Source organism: Anomaloglossus baeobatrachus, chromosome 3, assembly GCF_048569485.1.
Source record: "Anomaloglossus baeobatrachus isolate aAnoBae1 chromosome 3, aAnoBae1.hap1, whole genome shotgun sequence".
NCBI lineage: Eukaryota > Metazoa > Chordata > Amphibia > Anura > Aromobatidae > Anomaloglossus > Anomaloglossus baeobatrachus.
The window spans coordinates 662058121-662081674 of NC_134355.1; the positions used below are offsets into that span (position 1 = coordinate 662058121).

Here is a 23554-nt window from a genome sequence, read left to right on the forward strand (position 1 = left end):
GTATAATGTCCCTTAATAAAGTATAATGGATCCCTCACAGCCATTCAAAATCTTTTAATGGCCCCCACAGTCCTCTAAATAGTGTAATGACATCTACATAGGTTTTTCATATAGTATAGTTGGCCCAAAAAGTCCTCCATAATATTATGCACTCTCCATTGTCCTCCATATAGTATAATGGGCCCGATCTTGCTTTTCATATAGTGTAATGCCCCCCATAGTCCTCCATATAGTGTAATTGGCCCCACTTAATCCTTCATATAGTATAATGTAATCCAGGGGTGGGCAATTAATTTTCCCATGGGGCCGCATGAGAAATTGGGATGGTTTTAGAGGGCCGGACTAATGTAATTAGCTCAGTTCTACCCAATACTGTATATAGTATATATACTATCCCTTCATAAACAAACAGAAAGGCAGGCTTTGCACGTTGCGACATCGCAAGCCGATGCTGCGATGTCGCACGCGATAGTCCCCGCCCCCGTCGCAGGTACGATATCGTGTGATAGCTGGCGTAGCGAAAATTATCGCTACGCCAGCTTCACACACACTCACCCGCCCTGCGACCGTCGCTCTGGCCGTCGCCCCGCCTCCTTCCTAAGGGGGCAGGTCGTGCGGCGTCATAGCGACGTCACACGGCAGGCGACCAATAGCGGCGGAGATGAGCAGGATGTAAACATCCTGCCCATCTCCTTCCTTCCGCATATCCTACGGAAGCCGCGGTGACGCCGGTAGATGTTCCTCGCTCCTGCGGCTTCGCACACAGCGATGTTTGCTGAAGCAGGAACGAGGAACCACATCGGACCGTCGCGTCAGCGTAATTATGGATTACGCCTACGCTGCAGCGATGATACGATTACGACGATTTTGCGCTCGTAAATCGTATCATCTAGGCTTTACACACTACGATGTCGCATGCGATGCCGGATGTGCGTCACTTTCAATTTGACCCCATTGACATCGCACCTGCGATGTCGTAGTGTGCAAAGCCGCCCTAAGTTAAACAACAATAAGATTCAATGAAAATGTGGGGGGGCATACACATTACTTGGGATCAGTGGGGGGCACAGACATTACTGGGGACTGTGAGGCATACAAACTGGCCATGGTGGCCAGTGGGGCATGCATACTGACAGTGGTGGCCAGTGGGGCATGCATACATACTGACAGTGGTGGCCAGTGGGGCATGCATACTGGCCCTGGGGGTGCTGAGGGCACAGGCAGGCAGCACTGCAGCAGCAGAGCCTGAGGGCTCCTCTGGCTGCTTTCTCTGAGTCCCCTGTGTGTCTGCTTCCTCTATTGCAGGCACAGGGGGGACCTGAGAAGACACAAGTGCTGCTCCCCCCTCCTGCAGCCACTCTGCACTCTCCCTGCTGCACAAGTGCACCCTACCTCAGTTTGTAGACCAAACGTTTTTGAAGTGGCCGCTGTGGATATAAGCCGGTCACGTGAGGATCCCAGGGTAGAATGGGCATGCAAAGTGGGCGTGTCCAGCATCGACAAAGCAGGAGGGGGGGACAAGGGAGGCATCCGAGGAGTGTGTGTCCCCAGCATTGAGGGGGCGTGGACGACATCAAAAGGGGGCGTGGCTAGTGAGAGATTCCGTAGAAGGCATCCAGAGAGTGTGATCAGTAAGTTTAAGGATATACTGCTAGAGTCCTGTAAAAAACTTATACCCTCTGGTAATAAAATGTCCAGGAATAAAAAGAAACCACTATGGATAAATAAGACTGTACAAAGTATAATAAAACAAAAACAAAGGGCGTTTAACATCTTAAAGGCTGAGAATACAGAAATAGCATTGCAGGAGTATAAAGATTGTTCTGCCTTCGTCCACGTGTGAGCTGTGTGGACTCCGGCATACAGCTAACCTTCATCCACTGTTTCAATAAACAGACTGTTGCCTTTAAGTCTTTATTTATTAAATGATGATGGATAGGTGGATGATCATAAGAAATGGATGATTGATTGGTAAAAACTATAACAAAAGATACAAATCCATATCAGTACAGGCATATCACAAATAACAGAATGACATACATAGTAGTACTGGTATTTACAGAATCTGCATAACATAGAGAGCAATGCATATGACTGAACACAACATTTACACTGCTGAAGCTGCCCCATACCTGCTCTGCATGTATCACAGCCTATGCAATCTGAGTAGAGCCACTTCCACTTCACAGTGCCTACATAACAACTGTACACATATTCCAACACAAATATGTAGTCTAGTACAATGATTCCTACCGGGATCCATTAGTCAGGAGAAACGATTGAAGAAAGGGAGCTGGAGCCGGCCATAGCACCTCTGAATCCTATGGAGACACCAAGACATCTGCGTCTCCAACTCAGTAAGGGAAGGGAAAAAGGGGCAGTCCAAGGAAGTATCTTTTCCTTAAAGCAACAGGCTCCAAAACAGAAATACTGTAGAGATGTATGAGGAAACCATAAGAAAGCCAACAGTGACCTCTTGTGGGCAACAAACGATATTACCCTTATCCTATTTAATGAATAGGAGACAGAACACTCCCCGCTTGGCGTTAACCAATGCCACTATTGGACTCCTGAGGGGATAACAACAACACAAGTTCAGTGACTGGTCTGGTGAACAGTTTGTTCTCTCCGAGCTTGCTCACTCTGACCTCTACCTTGCGTACTCTCCCATCCTTGCTGGGAAAGGGTTTGGTGACTAGGCCGAGTGGCCACTCATTTCGGTGTGATTGACTGTCCTTTACAAGTACCACATCGCCAAGTCTGATGTTTGGATGGTCTTTCTGCCATTTTGTTCTGGTTTGCAGAGTGGAGAGATATTGTTTCCTCCATCTGTCCCAAAAGGCATTGGACACGTTTTGTACTTGCCTCCATTGTCTTCTGTAGAGGTCTTTCTCGGTGAATTCTCCAGGTGGAGCTCCTGGGACACAGGTTTTCTGTGTAAGTAACATGGCAGGAGTAAGAACTGTTGAGTCTCCAGAATCTCCAGAAAGAGCTGTCAATGGCCTAGCATTCATGATAGCTGTAACTTCGGCCAAGAACGTAGTCAAGCTTTCGTGGGTAAGTCTGGTGTTTGCTTGCAAGAGGATAGAATCTAGAATCTTGCGTGCAATTCCTATCATTCTTTCCCAGGTGCCTCCCATGTGCGAAGAGTGTGGCGGGTTGAAGGTCCAGGTGCATCCTTGCTCACCTAGGTACCTCTCTACATTTGTAATGTCTAGATTGGAAGGGATTTGGAGTTCTCTTGCTGCTCCAATAAAGTTTGTGCCTCTATCAGAACGAATGTGCTTCACAGGGCCTCTGATAGCGATGAAGCGTCGAAGTGCATTTATGAAACTTGAAGTGTCCATAGATTCTATTACTTCGATATGAACAGCTCTGACAGACAAACAGGTGAATAGAACTGCCCAACACTTTGCTTCGGCATGGACCTTCCTAGTGCGTCTTGTAGCTACGGACCAGGGGCCAAACACATCCAGTCCAACGTTGGTGAAAGGGGGTTCAGTACTGAGCCTGTCAGGTGGAAGATTAGCCATCTTCTGGTTTTGAAACATGCCACGAAGTTTGCGACACGTAACGCAGTTGAAGATGAGTTTGCTCACGCTTCTCTTCGCTCCGACTATCCATAGTCCAGCCGTTCGTAGACTCCCTTCGGTAAACAAACAACCTTGATGTCTCACCAAGATGTGATGATGTTGAATAAGCAAGGTTGTGACATGATGACGTCCGGGAATTATTACCGGGTGTTTCTCTGAGACTTCTACCTTAGCTTCTTGAATGCGGCCACCTATTCTCAGCAGCCCATCTTTGTCAATGAACGGGTCGAGTTTCCTCAACGCACTGTCTCTTGGAATGGGTAGTCCTTTGTCGAGATTGTCTATCTCCTTGTTGTAGGCTTCATTTTGTACAACATGGAGTATTGTAATCTTGGCTTTCTCTAGGTTGGGAGCAGTAAACGCATGCTTGCAGTGATGCCAACCTTTACTGCATCTCTGATTTGTTGGTAGTTCGGACTTGTAAAACTGAGTCACGTGTAGTAAAAAAGCGATGGCTCTAACAAGTGAGTTCCAGGTTGAGAATCTACTGAACCGATGAGATCCGAGGTGACGTCCTGAAACCACTGTATGAAGAGCTGACACTTGAGGACGAAGGTCTTCATCGACATCTGGATCCACCAGTTCGAATGTATCGGGCCTGCTGATGTAGGATGTTGTTCGGTACAGGAAGGCAGGGCCTGTGAACCATGTAGTGTCCTTAAGGTGACTTGGTGCAACGGATCTAGTCGCATGGTCGGCGGGATTGTGATGAGTAGATACGTAATGCCACTGATCAGGGCGAGTTGATCTTCTTATTCTCAATACCCGGTTGCTGACGTAGACATAGAAGCGTCATGTTTCGTTGCAGATGTATCCTAGTACCACCTTGCTGTCAGTGTAGAACTCTGCATCTTTGATCTCCTGATTCATTCCATCTGAGATAAGTTCAGCCAGCTCTACTGCAAGGACGGCAGCACAGAGTTCCAGTCTAGGTATCGTGTGTTCACGGAGTGGCGCCAGATTTGTCCGACTCATGACGAAACCAATATGGATCTGTTCATTCACATCGGTGGTTTTAAGGTATACTACTGCTGCGATTGCTTTGACTGATGCATCGCAGAAGATACAAAGTCTTTGAGACTTGACTTCTGTGGATGGCACAGGAGCGTATGGTCGGTTCACATGAAGATCGGTCAAGGCCTCGAGAGACTTCTTGAGCTTGTGTCTGAGGGAGACAAATCGACTGTAGACCTGTTCCCTGTTGTTGGGTAGGCGTTGTCTCCGTGGTCGGAATGGTAAGGGTGCCACCCAGCTGTTCGACTTGTCTTTGGTTATTTCTTGGTCCATGATATCCAAGAACATCCTGTCTTCTATGGACATTGCTGTTTTGTTGTCCTCTTTGGTCCTGTGGAAGACTGTACAGCCTATGTGGTCTTGTTCGCCCTCACAAGCGTGGTCTTCGTTGGAAGGAACTGCGAAAGGACATGGCAGAGGAGTACTGCTTGGTAATTCCTTTACCAACAGACTGTTGTGACATGGTCGGAAGAAAGACGGATGTCCATTTTTTAGTGTGTTGGTGAGCATACTGTTGACTGAGGCTGGCTTGTGTGCTCCTCCTAGACAGACATCTCCTATTACGACCCATCCTAGGTCAAGTCTCTGCGCATATGGAGCGTTCTGGGAGCCGTTAATGGACTCTCTAGCCTTATGCACACGTAGCATGTCTCTTCCAAGGAGTAAGGCTATTGGAGCTTCTGAGTCCAGTTCTGGAATCAGGTGAGCTATACGCTTCAGATGGGGGTGATGAGCTGCTACCTCTGGTGAAGGTATCTCGGACCTGTTGTCAGGAATCTGGTTGCACTCCAGTATGGTAGGTAATGATAGGCAGGTCTGGCCATCTATGGATTCCACCTTGTATCCGGTTGCCTTCCTCCCCGCCGTCTCAACGGTGCCTGAACATGTCTTCAAGGAGTAGGGAGAACCGGGGCCCGCAATGTTGAAACTGCTGAAGAAGATGGACTTGGCAAGAGATCTGTTGCTCTGGTCGTCCAAGATCGCATAGATCTTAATTGCTTTGTCCCTGCGGCCTGCTGGGTAGACTCTGACAAGGCAGATTTTCGAACAGGACCTTCCTCCTGTGAGTCCTTTACAGATCTCCGTACATTGAGAGGTAACCACCGTGGTGTCTTCATCAGTGTTCTTCTGTTTTCCATCGTGTTCTTCTGCTTGCGGCAACACTCGTGTAGGTGGTCCAGGGTGTAAGGCTGTATTGTGATCCGTGCTGTCACATTCTGCACATTTCATGCTAGCTTCGCAGTTCCTGGCCATGTGCGATGTTGCAGCACAGCATTTGAAGCAGATGTTGTGTTCCTTGAGGAAGCCTTTGCGATCCTCTAGAGACTTCTCCCTGAAGGCTCTGCATTTTAGTAGAGGATGTGGTTTCCGGTGTAGAGGACACTGTTTACTGATATCCTGGGGTTTGTTCTCTTCTGGAGGATGCTTACTCTCTTTGTGAGCAGGACCTGAGGAGACAATGTTAGTTTTGTGGACTGCCACGGGTGTCCTACTGGGTTTGACACCGGGGGCAGTGGTACACGACAGAGTAAAATCAAAACTAGGGTCATTTCTGATTTTAGCTTGCTGAGCTACAAAATCTACAAATACAACAAAAGGAGGGAATGGCACGTTATGTGTTTGCTTATACCGTGAACCGTGTGAGACCCACTTTTCTTGTAGATTGTAAGGAAGTTTTTGCACTATCGGATTGACACCCATAGCGGTATCCAAGAATGCCAATCCGGGCAAATCTCCTTCCTCTTGGGCAACCTGTAACTCCACTAACAGATCACTTAGCTCTCTTAGCCTTTGAAAGCCTTTGGGTCCTATCTTAGGGAAGTCATCAATTCTTTTAAACAAAGCATTTTCAATAACTTCTATGGACCCATAGCATTCATCAAGTCTCTTCCACACCAAGTGTAGACCTTTGGGTGGGTTTTTAATGTTAATGTCTCTTAGTCTTTTGGCGTGTTCTACCGATTCACTACCAAGCCATTTTACCAGGAGGTCTAACTCCTCACTACAAGAAAGGTCCAAACCTCTTATGGTGTTCTAGAACGAGGCTCGCCACGACCTATAATTCTCGGCACGATCATTGAACTTTACAAGTCCTTTTGTGACCAGATCTCGACGAGCAAAGAACTTTGCAAAGTCCATGGTGGCTTGGTCAGTGCTGGTGCGAGCCGGTGTATGGTCATGTCTATTGTGTGGTGTATCACCATACCTGTAGGGTGTTTCCGCCTTCGGAAAGTCAGCATAGTACCTCCCCGGAGAGAAAGGTGTCTCTTTGTGGTAAAATGGTAGTTGTATCTTCCGCTCTGTGGGATAGTAGTTTTGGTGAACCTCCTCGTGCTGTACACTCTCTTGCTTGAAGCGGTGTAATTCGAGGTTGGATGGCTGGCAGTCTGCGTAGTCTGTTCGGTGAAGCACATCTGAGCTGTCATCTATCCTGGAGTATTGGTAGACGTATTCTGCGACGCGCTGTGCTGGATCCTGCTGGTTTAGGTCCGGCCCAAGAACATCGCTACGTCTTCCTTCGGGTTGCTCTGCCGCTTCCAGGAACTCTGCCTTGGCTATTGCGGCCGCTGTCTCCTTTTCTACGGCAAGTCTTTCTAAAGTCAGTTGCAGACGTGCATTCTCTGCTTCTTGCTCCGCTTGCAGACGTGCACTCTCTGTCTGCTTTAGTTTGAGTTGCATTTCCTGTTCGGCGAAGGAGGACCTCACTTTAGCTGCTTCGGCCTCAGCGCGGGCGACGGCAGCAAGCTCCCTAATTGAGGACTTAGTAGAGCTTGCCCGTGACCTTGTCTTCAGGGAAGACGCTCGGCTGACAGACATTGTGCACTTGGCTGCAGACTATTTTAGCGGGAAACAGAGTCTATTTGCGGACGGCCTTCCACGTGGTGGGAGTGGAATGGTGGTTTCTGGTGTACTGCGGTCTAGTCACTGCGGCTGTATGGTGGCTGCTGCGACATCCATATGCGGTACAGCGTGGATGTTAGCGGTCCCGTACTACAGCCTGCGACCGGCTATCTTTACTGGAGCTGGACTGCGCTCTTGTTCTATGTAGCTGTATGGCGGCTGCTGTAATACCCGTGTGCCGTGTAGCGTGGGTGTTAGCTGTCCCGTACAGTTCGTACAATCGCTGCCTGCGACCAGCAGCCCGTTTTTACTGTTCTGCCTTCGTCCACGTGTGAGCTGTGTGGACTCCGGCATACAGCTAACCTTCATCCACTGTTTCAATAAACAGACTGTGTTGCCTTTAAGTCTTTATTTATTAAATGATGATGGATAGGTGGATGATCATAAGAAATGGATGATTGATTGGTAAAAACTATAACAAAAGATACAAATCCATATCAGTACAGGCATATCACAAATAACAGAATGACATACATAGTAGTACTGGTATTTATAGAATCTGCATAACATAGAGAGCAATGCATATGACTGAACACAACATTTACACTGCTGAAGCTGCCCCATACCTGCTCTGCATGTATCACAGCCTATGCAATCTGAGTAGAGCCACTGCCACTTCACAGTGCCTACATAACAACTGTACACATATTCCAACACAAATATGTAGTCTAGTACAATGATTCCTACCGGGATCCATTAGTCAGGAGAAACGATTGAAGAAAGGGAGCTGGAGCCGGCCATAGCACCTCTGAATCTTATGGAGACACCAAGACATCTGCGTCTCCAACTCAGTAAGGGAAGGGAAAAGGGGCAGTCCAAGGAAGTATCTTTTCCTTAAAGCAACAGGCTCCAAAACAGAAATACTGTAGAGATGTATGAGGAAACCATAAGAAAGCCAACAGTGACCTCTTGTGGGCAACAAACGATATTACCCTTATCCTATTTAATGAATAGGAGACAGAACAAAGATATCAATAGGCAATGCAAAAAAGAAATCAAACAAGCAAAACTAGCTACTGAAACAAAAATCGCCAATGACATTAAAATAAATCCCAAAATCTTTTATAAATACATTAATGCCAAAAGGAAAACAAAGGATAGTATCGGACCCTTAAAATATAATAACAAGTTAGTTATAGAGGACAAACAAAAGACTGAGGTATTAAATAGGCATTTCTCATCTGTATTCACCAAGGAACTGACTGTACCAGGGATCATTCAACAAGTGAAAAATCAAAGTCCACCACCCGATATAATTAATTTAACACAAGATGAAGTACGCCTACGTCTGCGTAAATTAAACATTGACAAATCCCCAGGGCCAGATGGCATTCATCCACGAATATTGAGGGAATTGAGCTCCGTAATCGACAGACCGCTGTATGTCATCTTTTTAGACTCACTTGTAACAGGGTTGGTGCCTCAGGATTGGAGGATTGCTGATGTGGTACCGATATTTAAGAAAGGTAAGAGGGTAGATCCAGGCAACTACCGTCCAGTAAGCCTGACATCAGTAGTATGCAAAGTTTTTGAGGGCATTTTAAGGGATGACATGCAAAAATATATTGCAGAAAATAATATGATAACTGACAAACAGCATGGATTCATGAAAGACAAGTCGTGTCTAACCAACCTGTTGGGGTTCTATGAGGGGGTAAGTGCAAACCTGGATATTGGTAATGCAGCTGATGTGATTTATTTGGACTTTGCAAAGGCATTTGATACTGTACCACATAATAGCCTTATACTAAAGCTCCAGAAGCAAGGACTAGGGGACACAATATGCAACTGGGTAAGGAATTGGCTAAAAGATAGGAAACAAAGTAGTCATAAATGCTACATTCTCTAAATGGGCTATAGTCAGCAGTGGGGTGCCGCAGGGATCTGTGCTAGGACCAATTCTTTTTACTCTCTATATTAATGACCTTGTGGATGGGATTGATAGTACAGTGTCAGTCTTTGCCGATGACACCAAACTATGTAGGATATTAAAAACCGACCTGGATAGTACAATATTACAAAAAGATCTGGATAAGATGTCAGAATGGGCAGATACTTGGCAAATGAGATTTAATGTTGATAAATGTAAAGTAATGTACCTAGGACGGAGTAATCCTATAGCTGCGTATACATTAAATAGAAGTAAACTCGGGACTACAGAACAGGAGAAGGACTTGGGTATTCTCATTACAAATAAGCTGAGCAGCAGCACTCAATGTCAGGCAGCAGCTGCTAAAGCAAACAAGATTCTAGGGTGTATAAAAAGAGAGATTAGATCCCGTGATCCCAACGTATTGTTACCCATCTATAAATCACTTGTAAGGCCACATCTGGAATACGGGATCCAGTTTTGGGCTCCACATTTTAAAAAGGACATACAGAAGTTAGAGTCAGTTCAAAGGCGGGCAACTAGACTATTACAAGGAATGGAAGGCCTCCCATATGATGGCAGATTGAAAAAGTTAGATATGTTTAGCTTAGAAAAAAGACGTCTCAGAGGAGATCTCATTTATATGTATAAATACATGTGTGGTCAATATAAAGGACTGGCACATAACTTATTTCTTCCGAAAACAATACTAAGGACCAGGGGGCACTCACTGCGAGTGGAAGAAAAGCGATTCCGACACCTAAATAGGAAAGGGTTCTTTACAGTTAGAGCAGTCAGACTGTGGAATGCCCTACCACAAGAGGTAGTAATGGCAGATACTATAACAGCTTTTAAAAAAGGGCTGGATGATTTCCTCAGTACACAAAACATTGTTGGTTATAAATGACTTAGTGACTAAATGTACAACTGGTGGAGGAAGGTTGAACTAGATGGACCTAGGTCTTTTTTCAACCTAAGTAACTATGTAACTATGTAACTATCAGCAACCAGAGGGGGCGCGACTGGCAGAGTGGGGACGTGGCAGCTGCTTATCTATGCACTGCGGGAATCTGAGCTCCCGGCAGTGAGAGCGAGGCTGAGGCATAGATCAGGCCAAGCCTCCAACTCTCAGCAAGACGGGCGGGCCGGTCACAGACAGTAGGCGGGCCACATCCGGCCCGCGGGCCACCCCTTGCCTAGGTCTGATGTAATCCCATAATCCTCCAGATCATATCATGATTTAGTATAATGCACCCCACATGATATAATACACCACCCGTAGTCCTCCATAGAGTAAAATAGACCACACATTGCCTTCCATATAGAATAAAACCTCATAATTATCCATATAGTATAATGCACCCTATAGTCCTTCAAATTGTACAACACCCAGTATACACACACACCCCTATATTGTATAATGTACTCCATAGTCCTCATATACATTGCACCACCCATAGTCCTCCATATATTATAATGCACCCACCATAGATTACATTGGACCCCTATAGTCTTTCATATATGATAATGCACCCTTATAATCCTTTATATATGGCTGAGTTAGTAATGAGAGTTTCTGATAGTCACCCACCCATTATTAACACCTGGGCTTGATGCCAGCTGTAATTACACAGCTGGCTTCAACTCCTTAAACCATTACCATGATTCTGCAGCAATTCCGCGGCAAATACGCAGCGTGCGCACAGGGCCTAAAACAGTTTTTGGTACTGTTTTGTCAGTTATTTAGGCTTACAAGCATTTATTCCCTACATTCACTCAAAAGCAGATGGTAGGGGTTATAGAGCCTTTAATGAAAAGAGATGAGAGCACTTTAGGCATGCGAACCAGCCTTGGGAGCACTTGCCGGAGAGATGCTGGCCATAAGTTCACATTAATTTTGCTGCTAAAACCACTACACAATGGTATGTTTAAACTCAACAGTTCTATCCTGCACGGTAAGGATTTTTCAGGGTCAAAATTTACTGACAAACCTCTTTTAAATAGTAGAATATCATACCTCTTGTTGTTTGGCAAGGAAGGCATCGATGAGGTTCCTCTGATTGTTCACATCCAGTTCTTTCTCCTTTCTTGTGAATGTTTCTCTTATAAAATTCTGCATCTCAATGTGGTTTTTATTCAGTTTTCTATGGCTCCCTGGAAGCCAGCCGACCAGTCTGGGATAACTGTTGTATAGCTTTAAATATAAAAGGTCAAATTGTTTTATCAAATCTAAAAAAACAAGTTTAAAAAAAAAAGTCATAGAAACTAAAATGAGTTATGGAATAATCAGAGCTTAGACATCTGAGAAATTATTTTTTTCACCCCTGAAACCCTGACATCTCATGTGTTTACAATCATAGCGAAGAAAATAAAAAAAAAAAAAAATGAAAATATATATATATATATATATATTTTATAATATAATATATATATATATATATATATATATATATTATATTTTATAATATATATTATATATATATATATATATATATATATATATATATATATATATATATATATATATATATATATATATATTATATTTTATAATATATAATATAATATAATATATATATTATATTTTATAATATATAATATAATATAATATAATATAATATATATATATATATATATATATATATATTATATTTTATAATATATAATATAATATAATATATATATATTATATTTTATAATATATAATATAATATATATATATATATTATATTTTATAATATATAATATAATATAATATATTATATTATATATATTATATATTATATTATATTATATATTATAATATAATATAATATATATATATATATATATTATATTTTATAATATCTAATATAATATAATATAATATATTATATATTATATATTATAAAATATAATATATATATATATTATATTATATTATATTATATTATATTATATTATATAATATAATATAATATAATATATATATATATATATATATATATATATATATATATATATATATATATATATATATATATATATATATATATATATATATATATATATATATATATATATTTTTTTTTTTTTATTTTAATACCCATTTTCTGGTCCTTCCTATAGACCAAATCAGTTCACTAATTAATTAAGTTGATAGTAAAAAAAAAGAAAAAAGGTTCTGGGGATTTCTAGGTGTACAAGGTTCTGTATTTTAACCCATGAAGTCAGTAGACTCCTGAACCAACTCCTTATTGTTTATTACTACAAAGCTTGTATTATTTCTACAAACTTCAAGTCTTTTTTTCTTGTTTAAATTAAAATGGGCGACGATTGTATGAGCTTTATGGGTAATGGTAACAAAAGTCAGCACATTTTTTCTGCCATAAAATGTTCACATCTACATTTGCTGTGGTTTATGACACTTAAGTATTTTTTGGTAGGAAGAGATCCACTGAGTAGTTGATTATTATTTTTCCTAATGTCTTTTTTTACCCCTTTTATTAGCCAATTGTGAGGGGCAGAAAATGCAGGCTCCCCTAGTCTGGCCTGGCACTGGTGTTCCAGGTCCCAGGGGGTAGGTCTTGCATCCCCGTGAGGATGCAGTTCCTATAGTGCCTAGAGTGGCTCAGGGGCACTACAAAACCTCAAGACGGCCCAACGTACATTTCGATGGATCGATATTTTCCCCATCTTCATCAGTGAGAGGTGCCTCTCCCCTGATTAATGTTTGGCCGTCCTGAGGTTTCATCATCCAGAGAATGAACGCCAATATACTATAACGGCAAACCTACCTGTCTACTCTCATTACCATCTGCTGGGTATGATTTTGACCATCACAAGGACTATGACCATATATTACATGTGGATGCAGGTTATGATAGAGGTTTAATGTATGGACACTTGGCTTTATTGTTCTATGTATACTATTGTACCAATATGTTGTGGATGACATTGACCAGGATTTTTATGTGGTGGTCACATCCAATGGGGTATGGTCCTAGTTTTTAATGTATTTTTAAAAAAAAAAGATGCTCACCTGTTCTAAATAAAATTGTACCACTTTTTTGCACTTTAAAAATGCTCCTCTTTTCTCTTCAAATTATGCCCTTGAGTTTGTGCCATAGGTGGGAACTTTGTAAAATCCAAACCCACAGCATACTTTGTATGGTGTTACGGAGTATTTTTTTCATATAGGGAAACTTTTCTGTAGTACAAGACGACATTATTTCCCTGCACTAGTGCTCTCAGACTCATGGACGCGGTATGAAATGGCATGAGGACATCACTGTGATGCTCCTTCTACACCTTTGTCCTGTCTGCTGGTGGACTTCTCAGTATCCATGGGTGGATATGTGGCGCCCTGGACAGGCCAGGACGCCACAGGTACTGCAACAACACACCCCACACCCCGGTTAGGCACATCATCCGCACACACAAAATCCTTGTTGCCTCCCTCCAGGGGCTGATGTCCACACCAGGTGGGGTGGAGCCAGGCAGTTGGCTCCACCCAACGAGGAGTCCACAGTCCTGGAGGTGGGAAAAACGGCAGAGTTAGGAGAAGTGAAAGGAGAGGAGTGAAGGAGTAGTGGAGGACCTGACTGGCCGTGTCCGGGTACGTGGCACCTACGAGCAAGGTTGGCAGACTGTGGTGACAGTCTGCAGGCGAGGCCGATTGACGCACAACCGTAAGGACCGGGGACGGGCGGTGGCCCGCCGGTACCGGACCAGGGAGCGAAGAGAGGCCAGCACCATTCGGCAGGGCCTGCGGACCCCGACCAGGCTTGGAGTCGCCGTTAAACCGGTCAAATCCGTCAGCGACGGGAACCTCCGGGGTTTCCCAGCAGCAAAGACCTGACTGAAGGCAACCGCTCAACCGTGAAGGGAAATACAGCTACCGCCACAGCTAGAGTTCCCAGGGCCAGCGGGCAAAAGGGGCTCCTCCGGCAAATATACCGCTGGGAAGCGGGTTACCGGTGGGAAGCCATCAGGGCCGAGAACACAACACCGGTGCAGGGAGAGACAAATCCCGCCAACCTACCGGGAGTGACAGCCGCAGCCGTCTGTGGGACTCGTCCATCCAGCCGTTTGTTTTACCAGAGACTCCGTGTACGTTACTGGCTGAGTAAGTACCACCGTGCCGTCTGGCACTGCGCTGCCCCCGCGACCCTGCACCCGGCCAAGCCCCGCAATCTACCTTACAGTCAACAACTCCGGGCCCCGGAACTACCAAAATCCCCCTACCCACGGAGGGGAGAATAACATCCCAGCTGCACCCTGTCATCGCTCCCGGGATCCCTGTACAGAGCAGCGGTGGTGCCCCAACTTCACCACACACCGTGGGTGGCGTCACAAACCGACATCCCAAACCCCAACAGCCCACCCCTTTCACTCACAGGCGAGGAGCGCCGCTCGAGTCCCCGGATCCGGCCCACCGCTCGAGCCACCGAGCAGCAGCAGCAGCCGGACCCGAGCCGCAAGCAGAGTCGAGCAGCGCACCCCCCGCCCGCGACAGATAGGTTTAAGAGGTTTGTGTGGGAATAATGGAGGTCATATTACAGTGTGTGTGTGTGTGTGTGTGTGTGTGTGTGTGTGTGTGTGTGTGTGTGTGTGTGTGAGAATATTGGAAGCCACATTACAGTGTGTTGGGGGCGGGGGAGAATACTGAGGAACATCATAAAGTGAGCAGGGCTACTGGGGGCCATCATACAGTAGGGGGATATAGGCTACTATGGGGCCCATCATGTGGTGTCGAGGGAGTGGTGTATGAATCATGAGAGATAGATATATATATATATATATATACACGAGCTGTATGTTTGGGAGCTGTGGGGGGGGGTCATCATGCATCGTAGATGGGACTATGTGGGCAGTCGGGAGACAATATCAAAATATTAAGTGAACACTAAAGCATTATTGTTATAGTTGTATTCAGTGTATAGTGATTGTGAAATGAGCACACTGGGCATTATTACATTCTAGGGTGTGATATGGGGGGTTGTGCATCATGTTGTGTAGGCTTGCATTTTAGGCGTGGTTCACTGTCCATTATTTGTATTTCTTGTGTGTACATTGTATTGTCTGTAGGTAATCACCCCCTGTAGTGTTTCTGTCCCTAAGTCTGGGGGAGGGGGACCTGGGATCCACCTAAACTCTCTGCTTATGTCGCGTCAAGGGATATGGGGTACTCTGTCCTGGGCAGTATGTATCTTGGGAATGTCACTGTGGTGGCCATTGCCCGGTTCCTTGCCCTGGGCCCTTTTTGTAATGGGGTGTATTTACAGGGGATTTAGGTTAGTGTTCATACGTGACACCAGTTGCAGTGTTGTGGCTATATAGATGGAGCTGCCGCTGCAGAATGTCACTACTGGGGCTGGGATTACTTGCAGCCTGGTTAGTAGGCCCTCCAGAAGCAGGGCTGGACCCCAGAGGATGGGCGATGTGACGGGCGTTGGATGAAGGTAGTCCACACAGAAGTTTAGTGCAACTGGTTTTTACTCACTGCTGGTTGGTGGTAACTGGTTAACCGAGGCCGGCTGGTTTCACCTCCAGGTCCCCTTCGTTCCAGTGTAGTAATCTGGTACCTTCTTCCCCTGCACCTGTCTCTGGTAAATGGGTCCCCATGGCGTAGCGCAACTGGGGGTCCCCATCCAGTGGTTTGTCCACTTCTGTCAGCCTGACGATAGCATGAACCCTGAGGGGTTGGAGTCTCTTATCCTGTCCCCGGTTCTCCCTTTGCTACTGAGTCTTCGGATTCTTAGGGTCAGCGAGGTCCTTAATGGTCCCCTCGCTGTGCAGGTGTTAACAGGTCGGCTTGGAGCCCTTTCCTGTCCTAGGGTCCTGTACCCTGTCGATGCGCAGTTTCGGGAGTACTCCACTGGCAACTACTCTCCCGGGCATCAGGTTACGGTTAACCCCACCTCAGAATGTCTCCTCACGTCCACCTTCACTCCTCTCTTACTACTGTCTGACTGCTCTCCATAGTCTGCCCCTCCCACCTGGTCAACTAGTGGACTGGATTGACTCCACCTCTAGGCGGCCATCCATTGGCCTGACCCTAACCTTGTACAATTGTATGGGGGATTGTTGTGGAAAACTGGGATTACCTGGGGTTTTTGTGTGTTACCAGTACTGGTCTCTCGGGGCCCTAGAGGGTAGGCCCTGCATCCTGGTGAGGATGCTGAACCTTGTAGCTCCCTGATGGCTTCAGTGGCGCTATTCATACCTGGGGGATTGTGATTCTAGGTGAAACTTACAAGAGAGGAAAAGCAAGATTGAACTTCTGAGGGAAAAGCTGAGGCTGCAGCCAGCACCCCAGATAGACTGTGAGAAACCCCGATTTCCCTGGAGAAGGACTGCTGGAGTGTGACTGATACCCAGGACATTTATGCGCTTACTGGACTATAGTCGTGTTTCTGGACTATTTTTACCCTCTGTATGGTGGATTATTTTATGGACCATTTGATTTGCTTGGAATAAATATTCTTGGATTGTTCACCCATCTCCTGCTCTGTTGATTGTGTGACATCGGAGAAGGACCCTGTGACATAGGGGTAAAATGTGGACACTTTCCTTGCACAGCACATTAATATTTTCTATTGGCAATTTTACCATCTAGGTGGCACAAAGGAGACATTTTACGTTGTAAGAGGCACAGTGGTAGATATTATGTGGGTTATTACAAGGATCAGTAATAGAGACATGCGGCAGGTCAATATTGGGATATCGGCAGGATGAGTAGTTTATGGAAGTTGATGGAGACTGGGATGGAAATATGAGAAGTCCAATGTGTCTTTGTTCTTAATTTCTGCAAACGAGATGTGAGTGGAAGACGTTATGTTGGCCTGTTCCAGATGGAAAACACGTAAAAGTGAATGATGTCACCAGAAAGAAAATCAACATCTATAACTGTACTGTAATCTTATATGTTTTGCAGGATGGGTATCTACCACTATATAATCCCCACATGGTGGTAGTATTGTTAATATTTGTAAAACGATTTTCAAAAACATCGCGATCTGCTGAGTTTCTCCTATACAGTACCTACGATTAGGTTGCTCCACCATAGTTGTACACATGATTTCCTAGCTAGGGGTCCACTCAGATGTTTCGTTAGCCAGAGCTGAATTCCTATGTATGCCTCTGTTACAGGGGCTAATTTGACCATCATGGTGGTGGGAGCCCACTTCCAAGTTTTTTCATCAGGGCCCGTAAGACCCCATTCACGCCACTGCCGATATCCCATTTCTTCTGGCATACTGGTGGAATATTACATACCCGAATCATTTTGCTTTCCACAATCCTCACATTTTCATTAACTAGATTCATGAGTTTCAGGACTGTAGGGTCATCATAGTCATATCGATGATCCAGCAGGATATACACTATTATGTTGGCAACAGCTGCATTTATGATGGTCTGATTGTTGAAGGGTTTCCCTAAAAATAAAAGATCAACATTTTTGTTGCAAGGTTTTAGAGTTTATTAGATCAAAGAAAATCCCCACTATTTATGATATATGTGGCACCCCTGATGCTCTGGTCGCCACAGGGTACTGCACCTCAGTTAAGGTGTGGTATCCATCTCAGGTAAGAGGGGGGTTATTCACCGGTGGTCCACATTTACACACTACATACAGCTTAGGAGGCTTCACACAGGGTGGAATGGCTCAGGGTAGGCAGGGGGGTGACCATCACGATCATGTGACTTCCCCGGTCACTAAAGCCAGCCACCTGGGTGACTGGTTCTACCTGGGGGTAGATATAAGCGCAACACTCACATCAAGGCAGATCTGACGGGACCATAGTTCTGGCAAGACGTCTCTGGAAAACATGGACTTTACTAGGCCCGGGGCTTGGAGCAGGAGCTCAGCCAGGGTACCATCCTGTTGAGGGAGGAGGAGGGGTTGGGGGGGTTTGGGGACGGACGGACGGACACCCTAGAAATAGGACACTCTCTCTCTCTTCCCTTTTCTCTTGAAACACCAGTGGTGGCCACTTGCTTGCTTGGGATTGACCAGAGCCCATCACGGCAGTGACCAGAACTACTGGGCTGGTGACCGAAGCAGTGAGTAAACTACACCTTGAACCAGCAGAGACTGTTGGCTTGCCCTTACCGGCGTCGCCGCCCAGTGCTTATGACTCGCCCACCCCAGGGCTATGGGACACCCGGTGCCGGGCCGGACTAGTCCGGGGGTCATCAGTGGTGGCGGGGCCCGACTCCGTGGCCCTGGTGGGTGTCAATTATATATGGCTGCAGTGTTGGGGGTGAATAAAGTTTGTGTTTGTCGTGACGCCACCTGTGGTTTGCGGCTATTAAGCCGCCGCTGCTGTGTGAGGCCTCCGGGGTGATGGAATGGCAGCAATAGTAGTACTGTTCCCCACAGATGGAGCGGTCCCCCGGGGACACTGTTGGTGCTCGTAAGTGTCTATGCAGATAAATAACTGAGGCAACATCAGGGGTGCAGTTTCAAGGTCTTTACTCACAGTTCTTGTCAAGGCCTGCAGGAGCCTTTGGACTGCAGGGACCACCGTCAGGGACCTCCGCCGATCCCGGGTAGATCTGGGGGTAAATGCCAGTGCACCACTCTAATTGTGTCCTTTCTCAGCTGACTTCACTAGCCTTGCCTTTTGTGGCTGAACCTGGCTCGGCCTCCACTGCAGCCTCCGGGCTGGGAGCTCGCCTGTCGGTATTTGCCCCTTTTCCAGAGATTCTTGCTGTGGGCTTTGGTCCGGGGAGCATGCAGCTTTCCCTGGACCTCGGTCTTTTAACCTTTGGAGATGACTTCTCCTCCTCCAGTGACTAGGGACCGTCCCCTGATGCAGCTTGATCCCTCCACCGATGTTCCTGTGGAACAGGCCACCAGCTCTGAAGCTATCTGTGGCCCTGGAATCCCTTCGCTCCCTGCTTGGTGTCACCTGGACCCTCTGAGTCCCAGGGTCTTCACCAGGAAGCGTCACTTTCTTCTTTCTTTAGCTCCTGCCTGACTAGAGCTCTTTTTCTACTCTCTGTTGCTTTCTTTCTCTGTTGCGGACACACTGAACTCACAGAGCTCCTTTCTCTTTCACAGCTACATGCTGCCTCCTCACTCTCTGAGGTAAACTGAAACTCTGACTTTCCTCTCTGCTCTACACTCGGCTGGCTCTTCCCACCCCCCGGTTGCTAAGCTACCACCCTATGGGAGCAGGGATGGGTCTTACGACCCCTCCCAGCATGCAGCATGGGAGGGTTGCTGCCACTGTCCCTGGTCCCAGTGTGTGCCTAGCAATGGGTGTAGTGCAGTTTTACCTGTGAACTGGCAGGTACCCCCCTTCTTACCCAGGATGGGACATCACACCTCTGACTGGGGTGCAATGTCTCTGTGGCGACGGAAGCCTCAGGGGCGCCACACTTATGCTCCAATTGCCACAATCTTCCCTCTTCATCCACCCGGGGCCCGTCCGCCTGTGGGGAGCGACACCATCCAGGCTGCCTTAACACCTGCCCTGGCGAGGAATTCTGCAGTGGCAGCTACTACTGACCGCATACCACAGGTGGCATCACGACAAACTTTCCCATTTCCCCTCCATTTACTGTATGCCTTGGGGCAATGGAAGCAGGCAAGGCCACCCGTGAAATCTCCGACCCTCAAAGGCCCAGCAACGAGTAAGTTAACCACCTGCCCCGTGGGGTGCTACATATACAATAATTCCAATCAAGTTTTTTTTTATACAAATACAAATTAAGCAACTTTGCAACAGCCATGATAAAAGAACACTTCCTTCCATTTTATCACTATAGCTCCAATGTAGACCCATGTGTATCCATACACGAAGACAAACAGTATTATGAACTCTATTACCTCCATAGGTTCTGAATGTCTGTAATAAGCAGTCACACTCTTCAGTGATCTTGTTTTCTATGTCCTTCTTGCCCATTCCATAGTCTCGTAATGTTGACAGCGTGAATCTTCTCATCACTCTCCAGCTCTCTCCATTGGAGAAGAGGATACCTGCATAATATGAGCACAGGTTGCTGCTGTTATCAATTATTATCTGATAAATAACATAAGCCCAAGCCAGTGTGTTAGCCTTGAAAAGCTTTGCATTCAGAAAAATGTGGCTCCAAAGCTGTTAAGTCTGCCATAAATGCAGTTCCCATGTTAAGATCCTCTGTCTGTGTCCTGTTGGGACATGTGGAAATAATAGTGTGGGGGGGGGGGGGTCAAAAGAAGAGAAGCTCTCAGTAGTTCATTACAAGGAGATTTTTTGCAGGCATCACCAACTGTCATGGTGGCGTCAGGATCTGTGGGAACTACAGATTCTGGCACTCTGCCTGATCATTTCTCTGATGTCTGTGATCAGCGCAGGGAGAGATGAGTGTTGACCCACAGACCTAGGCAGGCTAGCAAGAGTTATTCTCTGCTGGGCTGCTTGATAGTCTCTTTGAACACATGCATGAGGGAGTCAGTCACGTTAGCTCCCCTCCTATATATGCTGGCTGGACTATTCCATTAATGCCAGCTATGACTTACTTTTACTGGTCTGGTGTTGTGATCCAGACTTACTGGTGTTTGTGTATTTTTGCCATCAGTGGTTGTGGTGTTATGGTGTTGTCCTTTTGCTGCTGTCCTCCTGATCCTGCTTTACTCAGTCTTTTACGATACAATATTTACCTGAGTTTTCAGTGTGATTAAGGTTTGGTTTTTCCCTGTCTCTTAATCTGTGCTTCTATCACACTCCTGCCCTTACTGTCACTGGGCTGGGGAGTAGGGGAGAGAGTTACAAATTAGATCTGGTCAAGAGAATACTAAGGCATGGCACTCCGGCGTCTTCCACCTTCAGGGGTAATCTGGAGGTCAGGGATAGCCTAGAATCCCCTAGCATGTGGGACAGTATAGGAGCACCCTGTCCCTCACCATCCTGCAGTCACGTTGTGACATTCACTCATCTTATTGGGAGCTGTACATGAGAAATGTATCTGGCTGCATTTTCCCTGTTAACAGCCATTGTTTGTTAGGGCTATGGAAATAGAACTTGGTGTAAATGGTTAATCATCCAGTCCCACATTTTAAACTTTGTGGACATACACATGGGTATATCATTAGCACAGGTCCTTGTAGTCAGATAGTAAAACGATTCTATAATAGAATTAACATAAATAACAGGGGGAGGAGGGATAGGCAGAAGTTGAGAATCACTGAATATCCACCCCAGCTATCAGCTAATCGGAAGCTGCCGACATTCAAAAAGCTGCTCATGTTACAAACTTTACTTGCTTATATTTCAAAATCTATACACCCTAGCTGATATGGTGCCCCTGAGGCTTCAGTCGCCACAGAGGTACTGCACCTCAGCCAGAGGTGTGGTATCCCATTCCCGGGTAAGGAGGAGATCACAAACCGGTATACACAAAACACACAACACTCTGTGGCGCCCTGGACTAGCCAGGTCGTCACAGGTACTGCAACAACACACCCCACACCCCGAGATAGGCACATCAGTCACACACAAATCCTTGTTGCCTCCCTCCAGGGGCTGATGTCCACACCAGGTGGGGTGGAGCCAGGCGGTTGGCCCCTCCCACTGAGGAGTTCACAGTCCTGGAGGCGGGAAAGGAAGTCAGAACAGTTAGGGAGAGTGAAGTGGAAGGAGTAAAGTGGCAGTTGAGGAGCGATCTGACCGTGTCCGGGTACGTGGCCCGGGCACCAGGAGCAAGGTTGGCAGACGGTGGTGGCCGTCTGCAGGAGAGGCGATCGACGCGGAACCATAGGATCGGGGTCGGGCGCGGTGGGCTGCCGGTACCAGAACCGGGGGAGCGAAGAGAAGCCAGCACAATCCGGCAGGGCCTACGGACCCCGACAAGGCTTGGAGTCGCCGTTAAACCGGTCAAATCCGTTTGCAACCGGAACCTCCGGGGTTTCCTAGCAGCAAAGACCCGATAGAAGGCAACCGTCCAAACCGAGAAAGGGAAATACAGCTACCGCCAAGGCTAGAATTACCAGGGCCAGAGCCTGCGGGCAAAAGGGGCTCCTCCGGCACCTATCCAAGCTGAGGAGCGGGTTACCAGTGGGAAGCTATCGGGACCGAAGATACACAACAGGTGCAGGGGAAGGCAGCCACCACCAACCGTTTGGGAGTAACCACCACAGCCGGCTGCGGGACCCGTCCATCCGGCCTTTTTTTTTTACGGAGACTCCGTATACATTATTGGCTGAGTGAGTACCACCGTGCCATCTGGCACCGCGCTGCCCCCGCACCTCTCCAACCCTGCCTCCCCCATCACCCCTCACCGGGCCCCGGTACCACCCAAATCCCCCTACCCACGGAGGGGAAAAAAACATCTCGGCTGCTCCCCGTCATCGCTCCCGGGATCCCTGTCCAGAGCAGCGGTGGTTCCCCAATCTCACCACACACCGTGGGTGGCGTCACGGACCAACTCCCCAAACCCAAAACAACCACCCCTTTCACTCATGGGCAAGGAGCGCCGTTTCGAGCCACCGAGCAGCCAGCGGTAAGCAGCAGCAGCACCGGACCCGAGCGCTAGCGAGAGCGCAGTGGCGGCGGCCTCCTCCCCGCCCGTGACAACTCCATCAGACCAGAGCTGTAGCGGCTACAGGGTGGTGGTGGGGGGTGGAGCCTAGTTAGTGGGAGCAGACTGTAGAAAGTGTGGAGCCGAGAAGGAACAGTGGAGGAGTAAAGACCTGTGGTCTGGAGCTGCAGCAGCTTGTCCTAGGCACATGACAGAAAGGGTCCTTGAGCCCACGGAAAGTTTACCATACTCCCGTGGCCTCGTTCCACAAACATATATCGGAGTGGAGGGACTTGGCCGCAGAAGGGGAACAGCCTCTCAACTAGTGGAAAAAATTCAAGGCTCGGCTAGCTAACCAGAGGTTGAGGTTACTTCAAGTGCCGAAGCCAAATCCACACACAACCAGTGAAAGGGTGACCACATAGGGCCAAGAGATAGAGCTTCAACCCACCCAACAACACTGGCTCAGGGCTCTGTGTCTGCAGGCGCGGGACAGGCCGGAGAGGTCAGTGCAGGTGTCGCGGGCAGAGCGGGGGACGCTGCGCTCTCCCACTGCTCGGGTCCGGCTGCCGCGGCTGCTGCGCCTGCTGCTGCTCGGTGGCTCGAGTGATGGGCCGGATCCCGGGGACTATAGCGACGCTCCTCGCCCGTGAGTGAAAAGGGGGGATTTTGGGTGTGGGGATTG

General features: G+C 46.9%; 1 protein-coding gene across 1 annotated transcript in view; it reads right to left on the reverse strand.

The window, feature by feature from the left end:
* LOC142297003 (cytochrome P450 2C5-like) overlaps positions 1-23554 on the reverse strand; it is a 61414-nt gene that overhangs the window by 23880 nt on the left and 13980 nt on the right. The window contains exons 3-5 of the mRNA XM_075341210.1: positions 20201-20350; positions 17638-17798; positions 11396-11572 (exon numbers count right to left, since the gene is read on the reverse strand). Coding sequence (XP_075197325.1) covers positions 11396-11572; positions 17638-17798; positions 20201-20350 — 488 coding nt within the window. The remainder of the gene's footprint in view (positions 1-11395; positions 11573-17637; positions 17799-20200; positions 20351-23554) is intronic.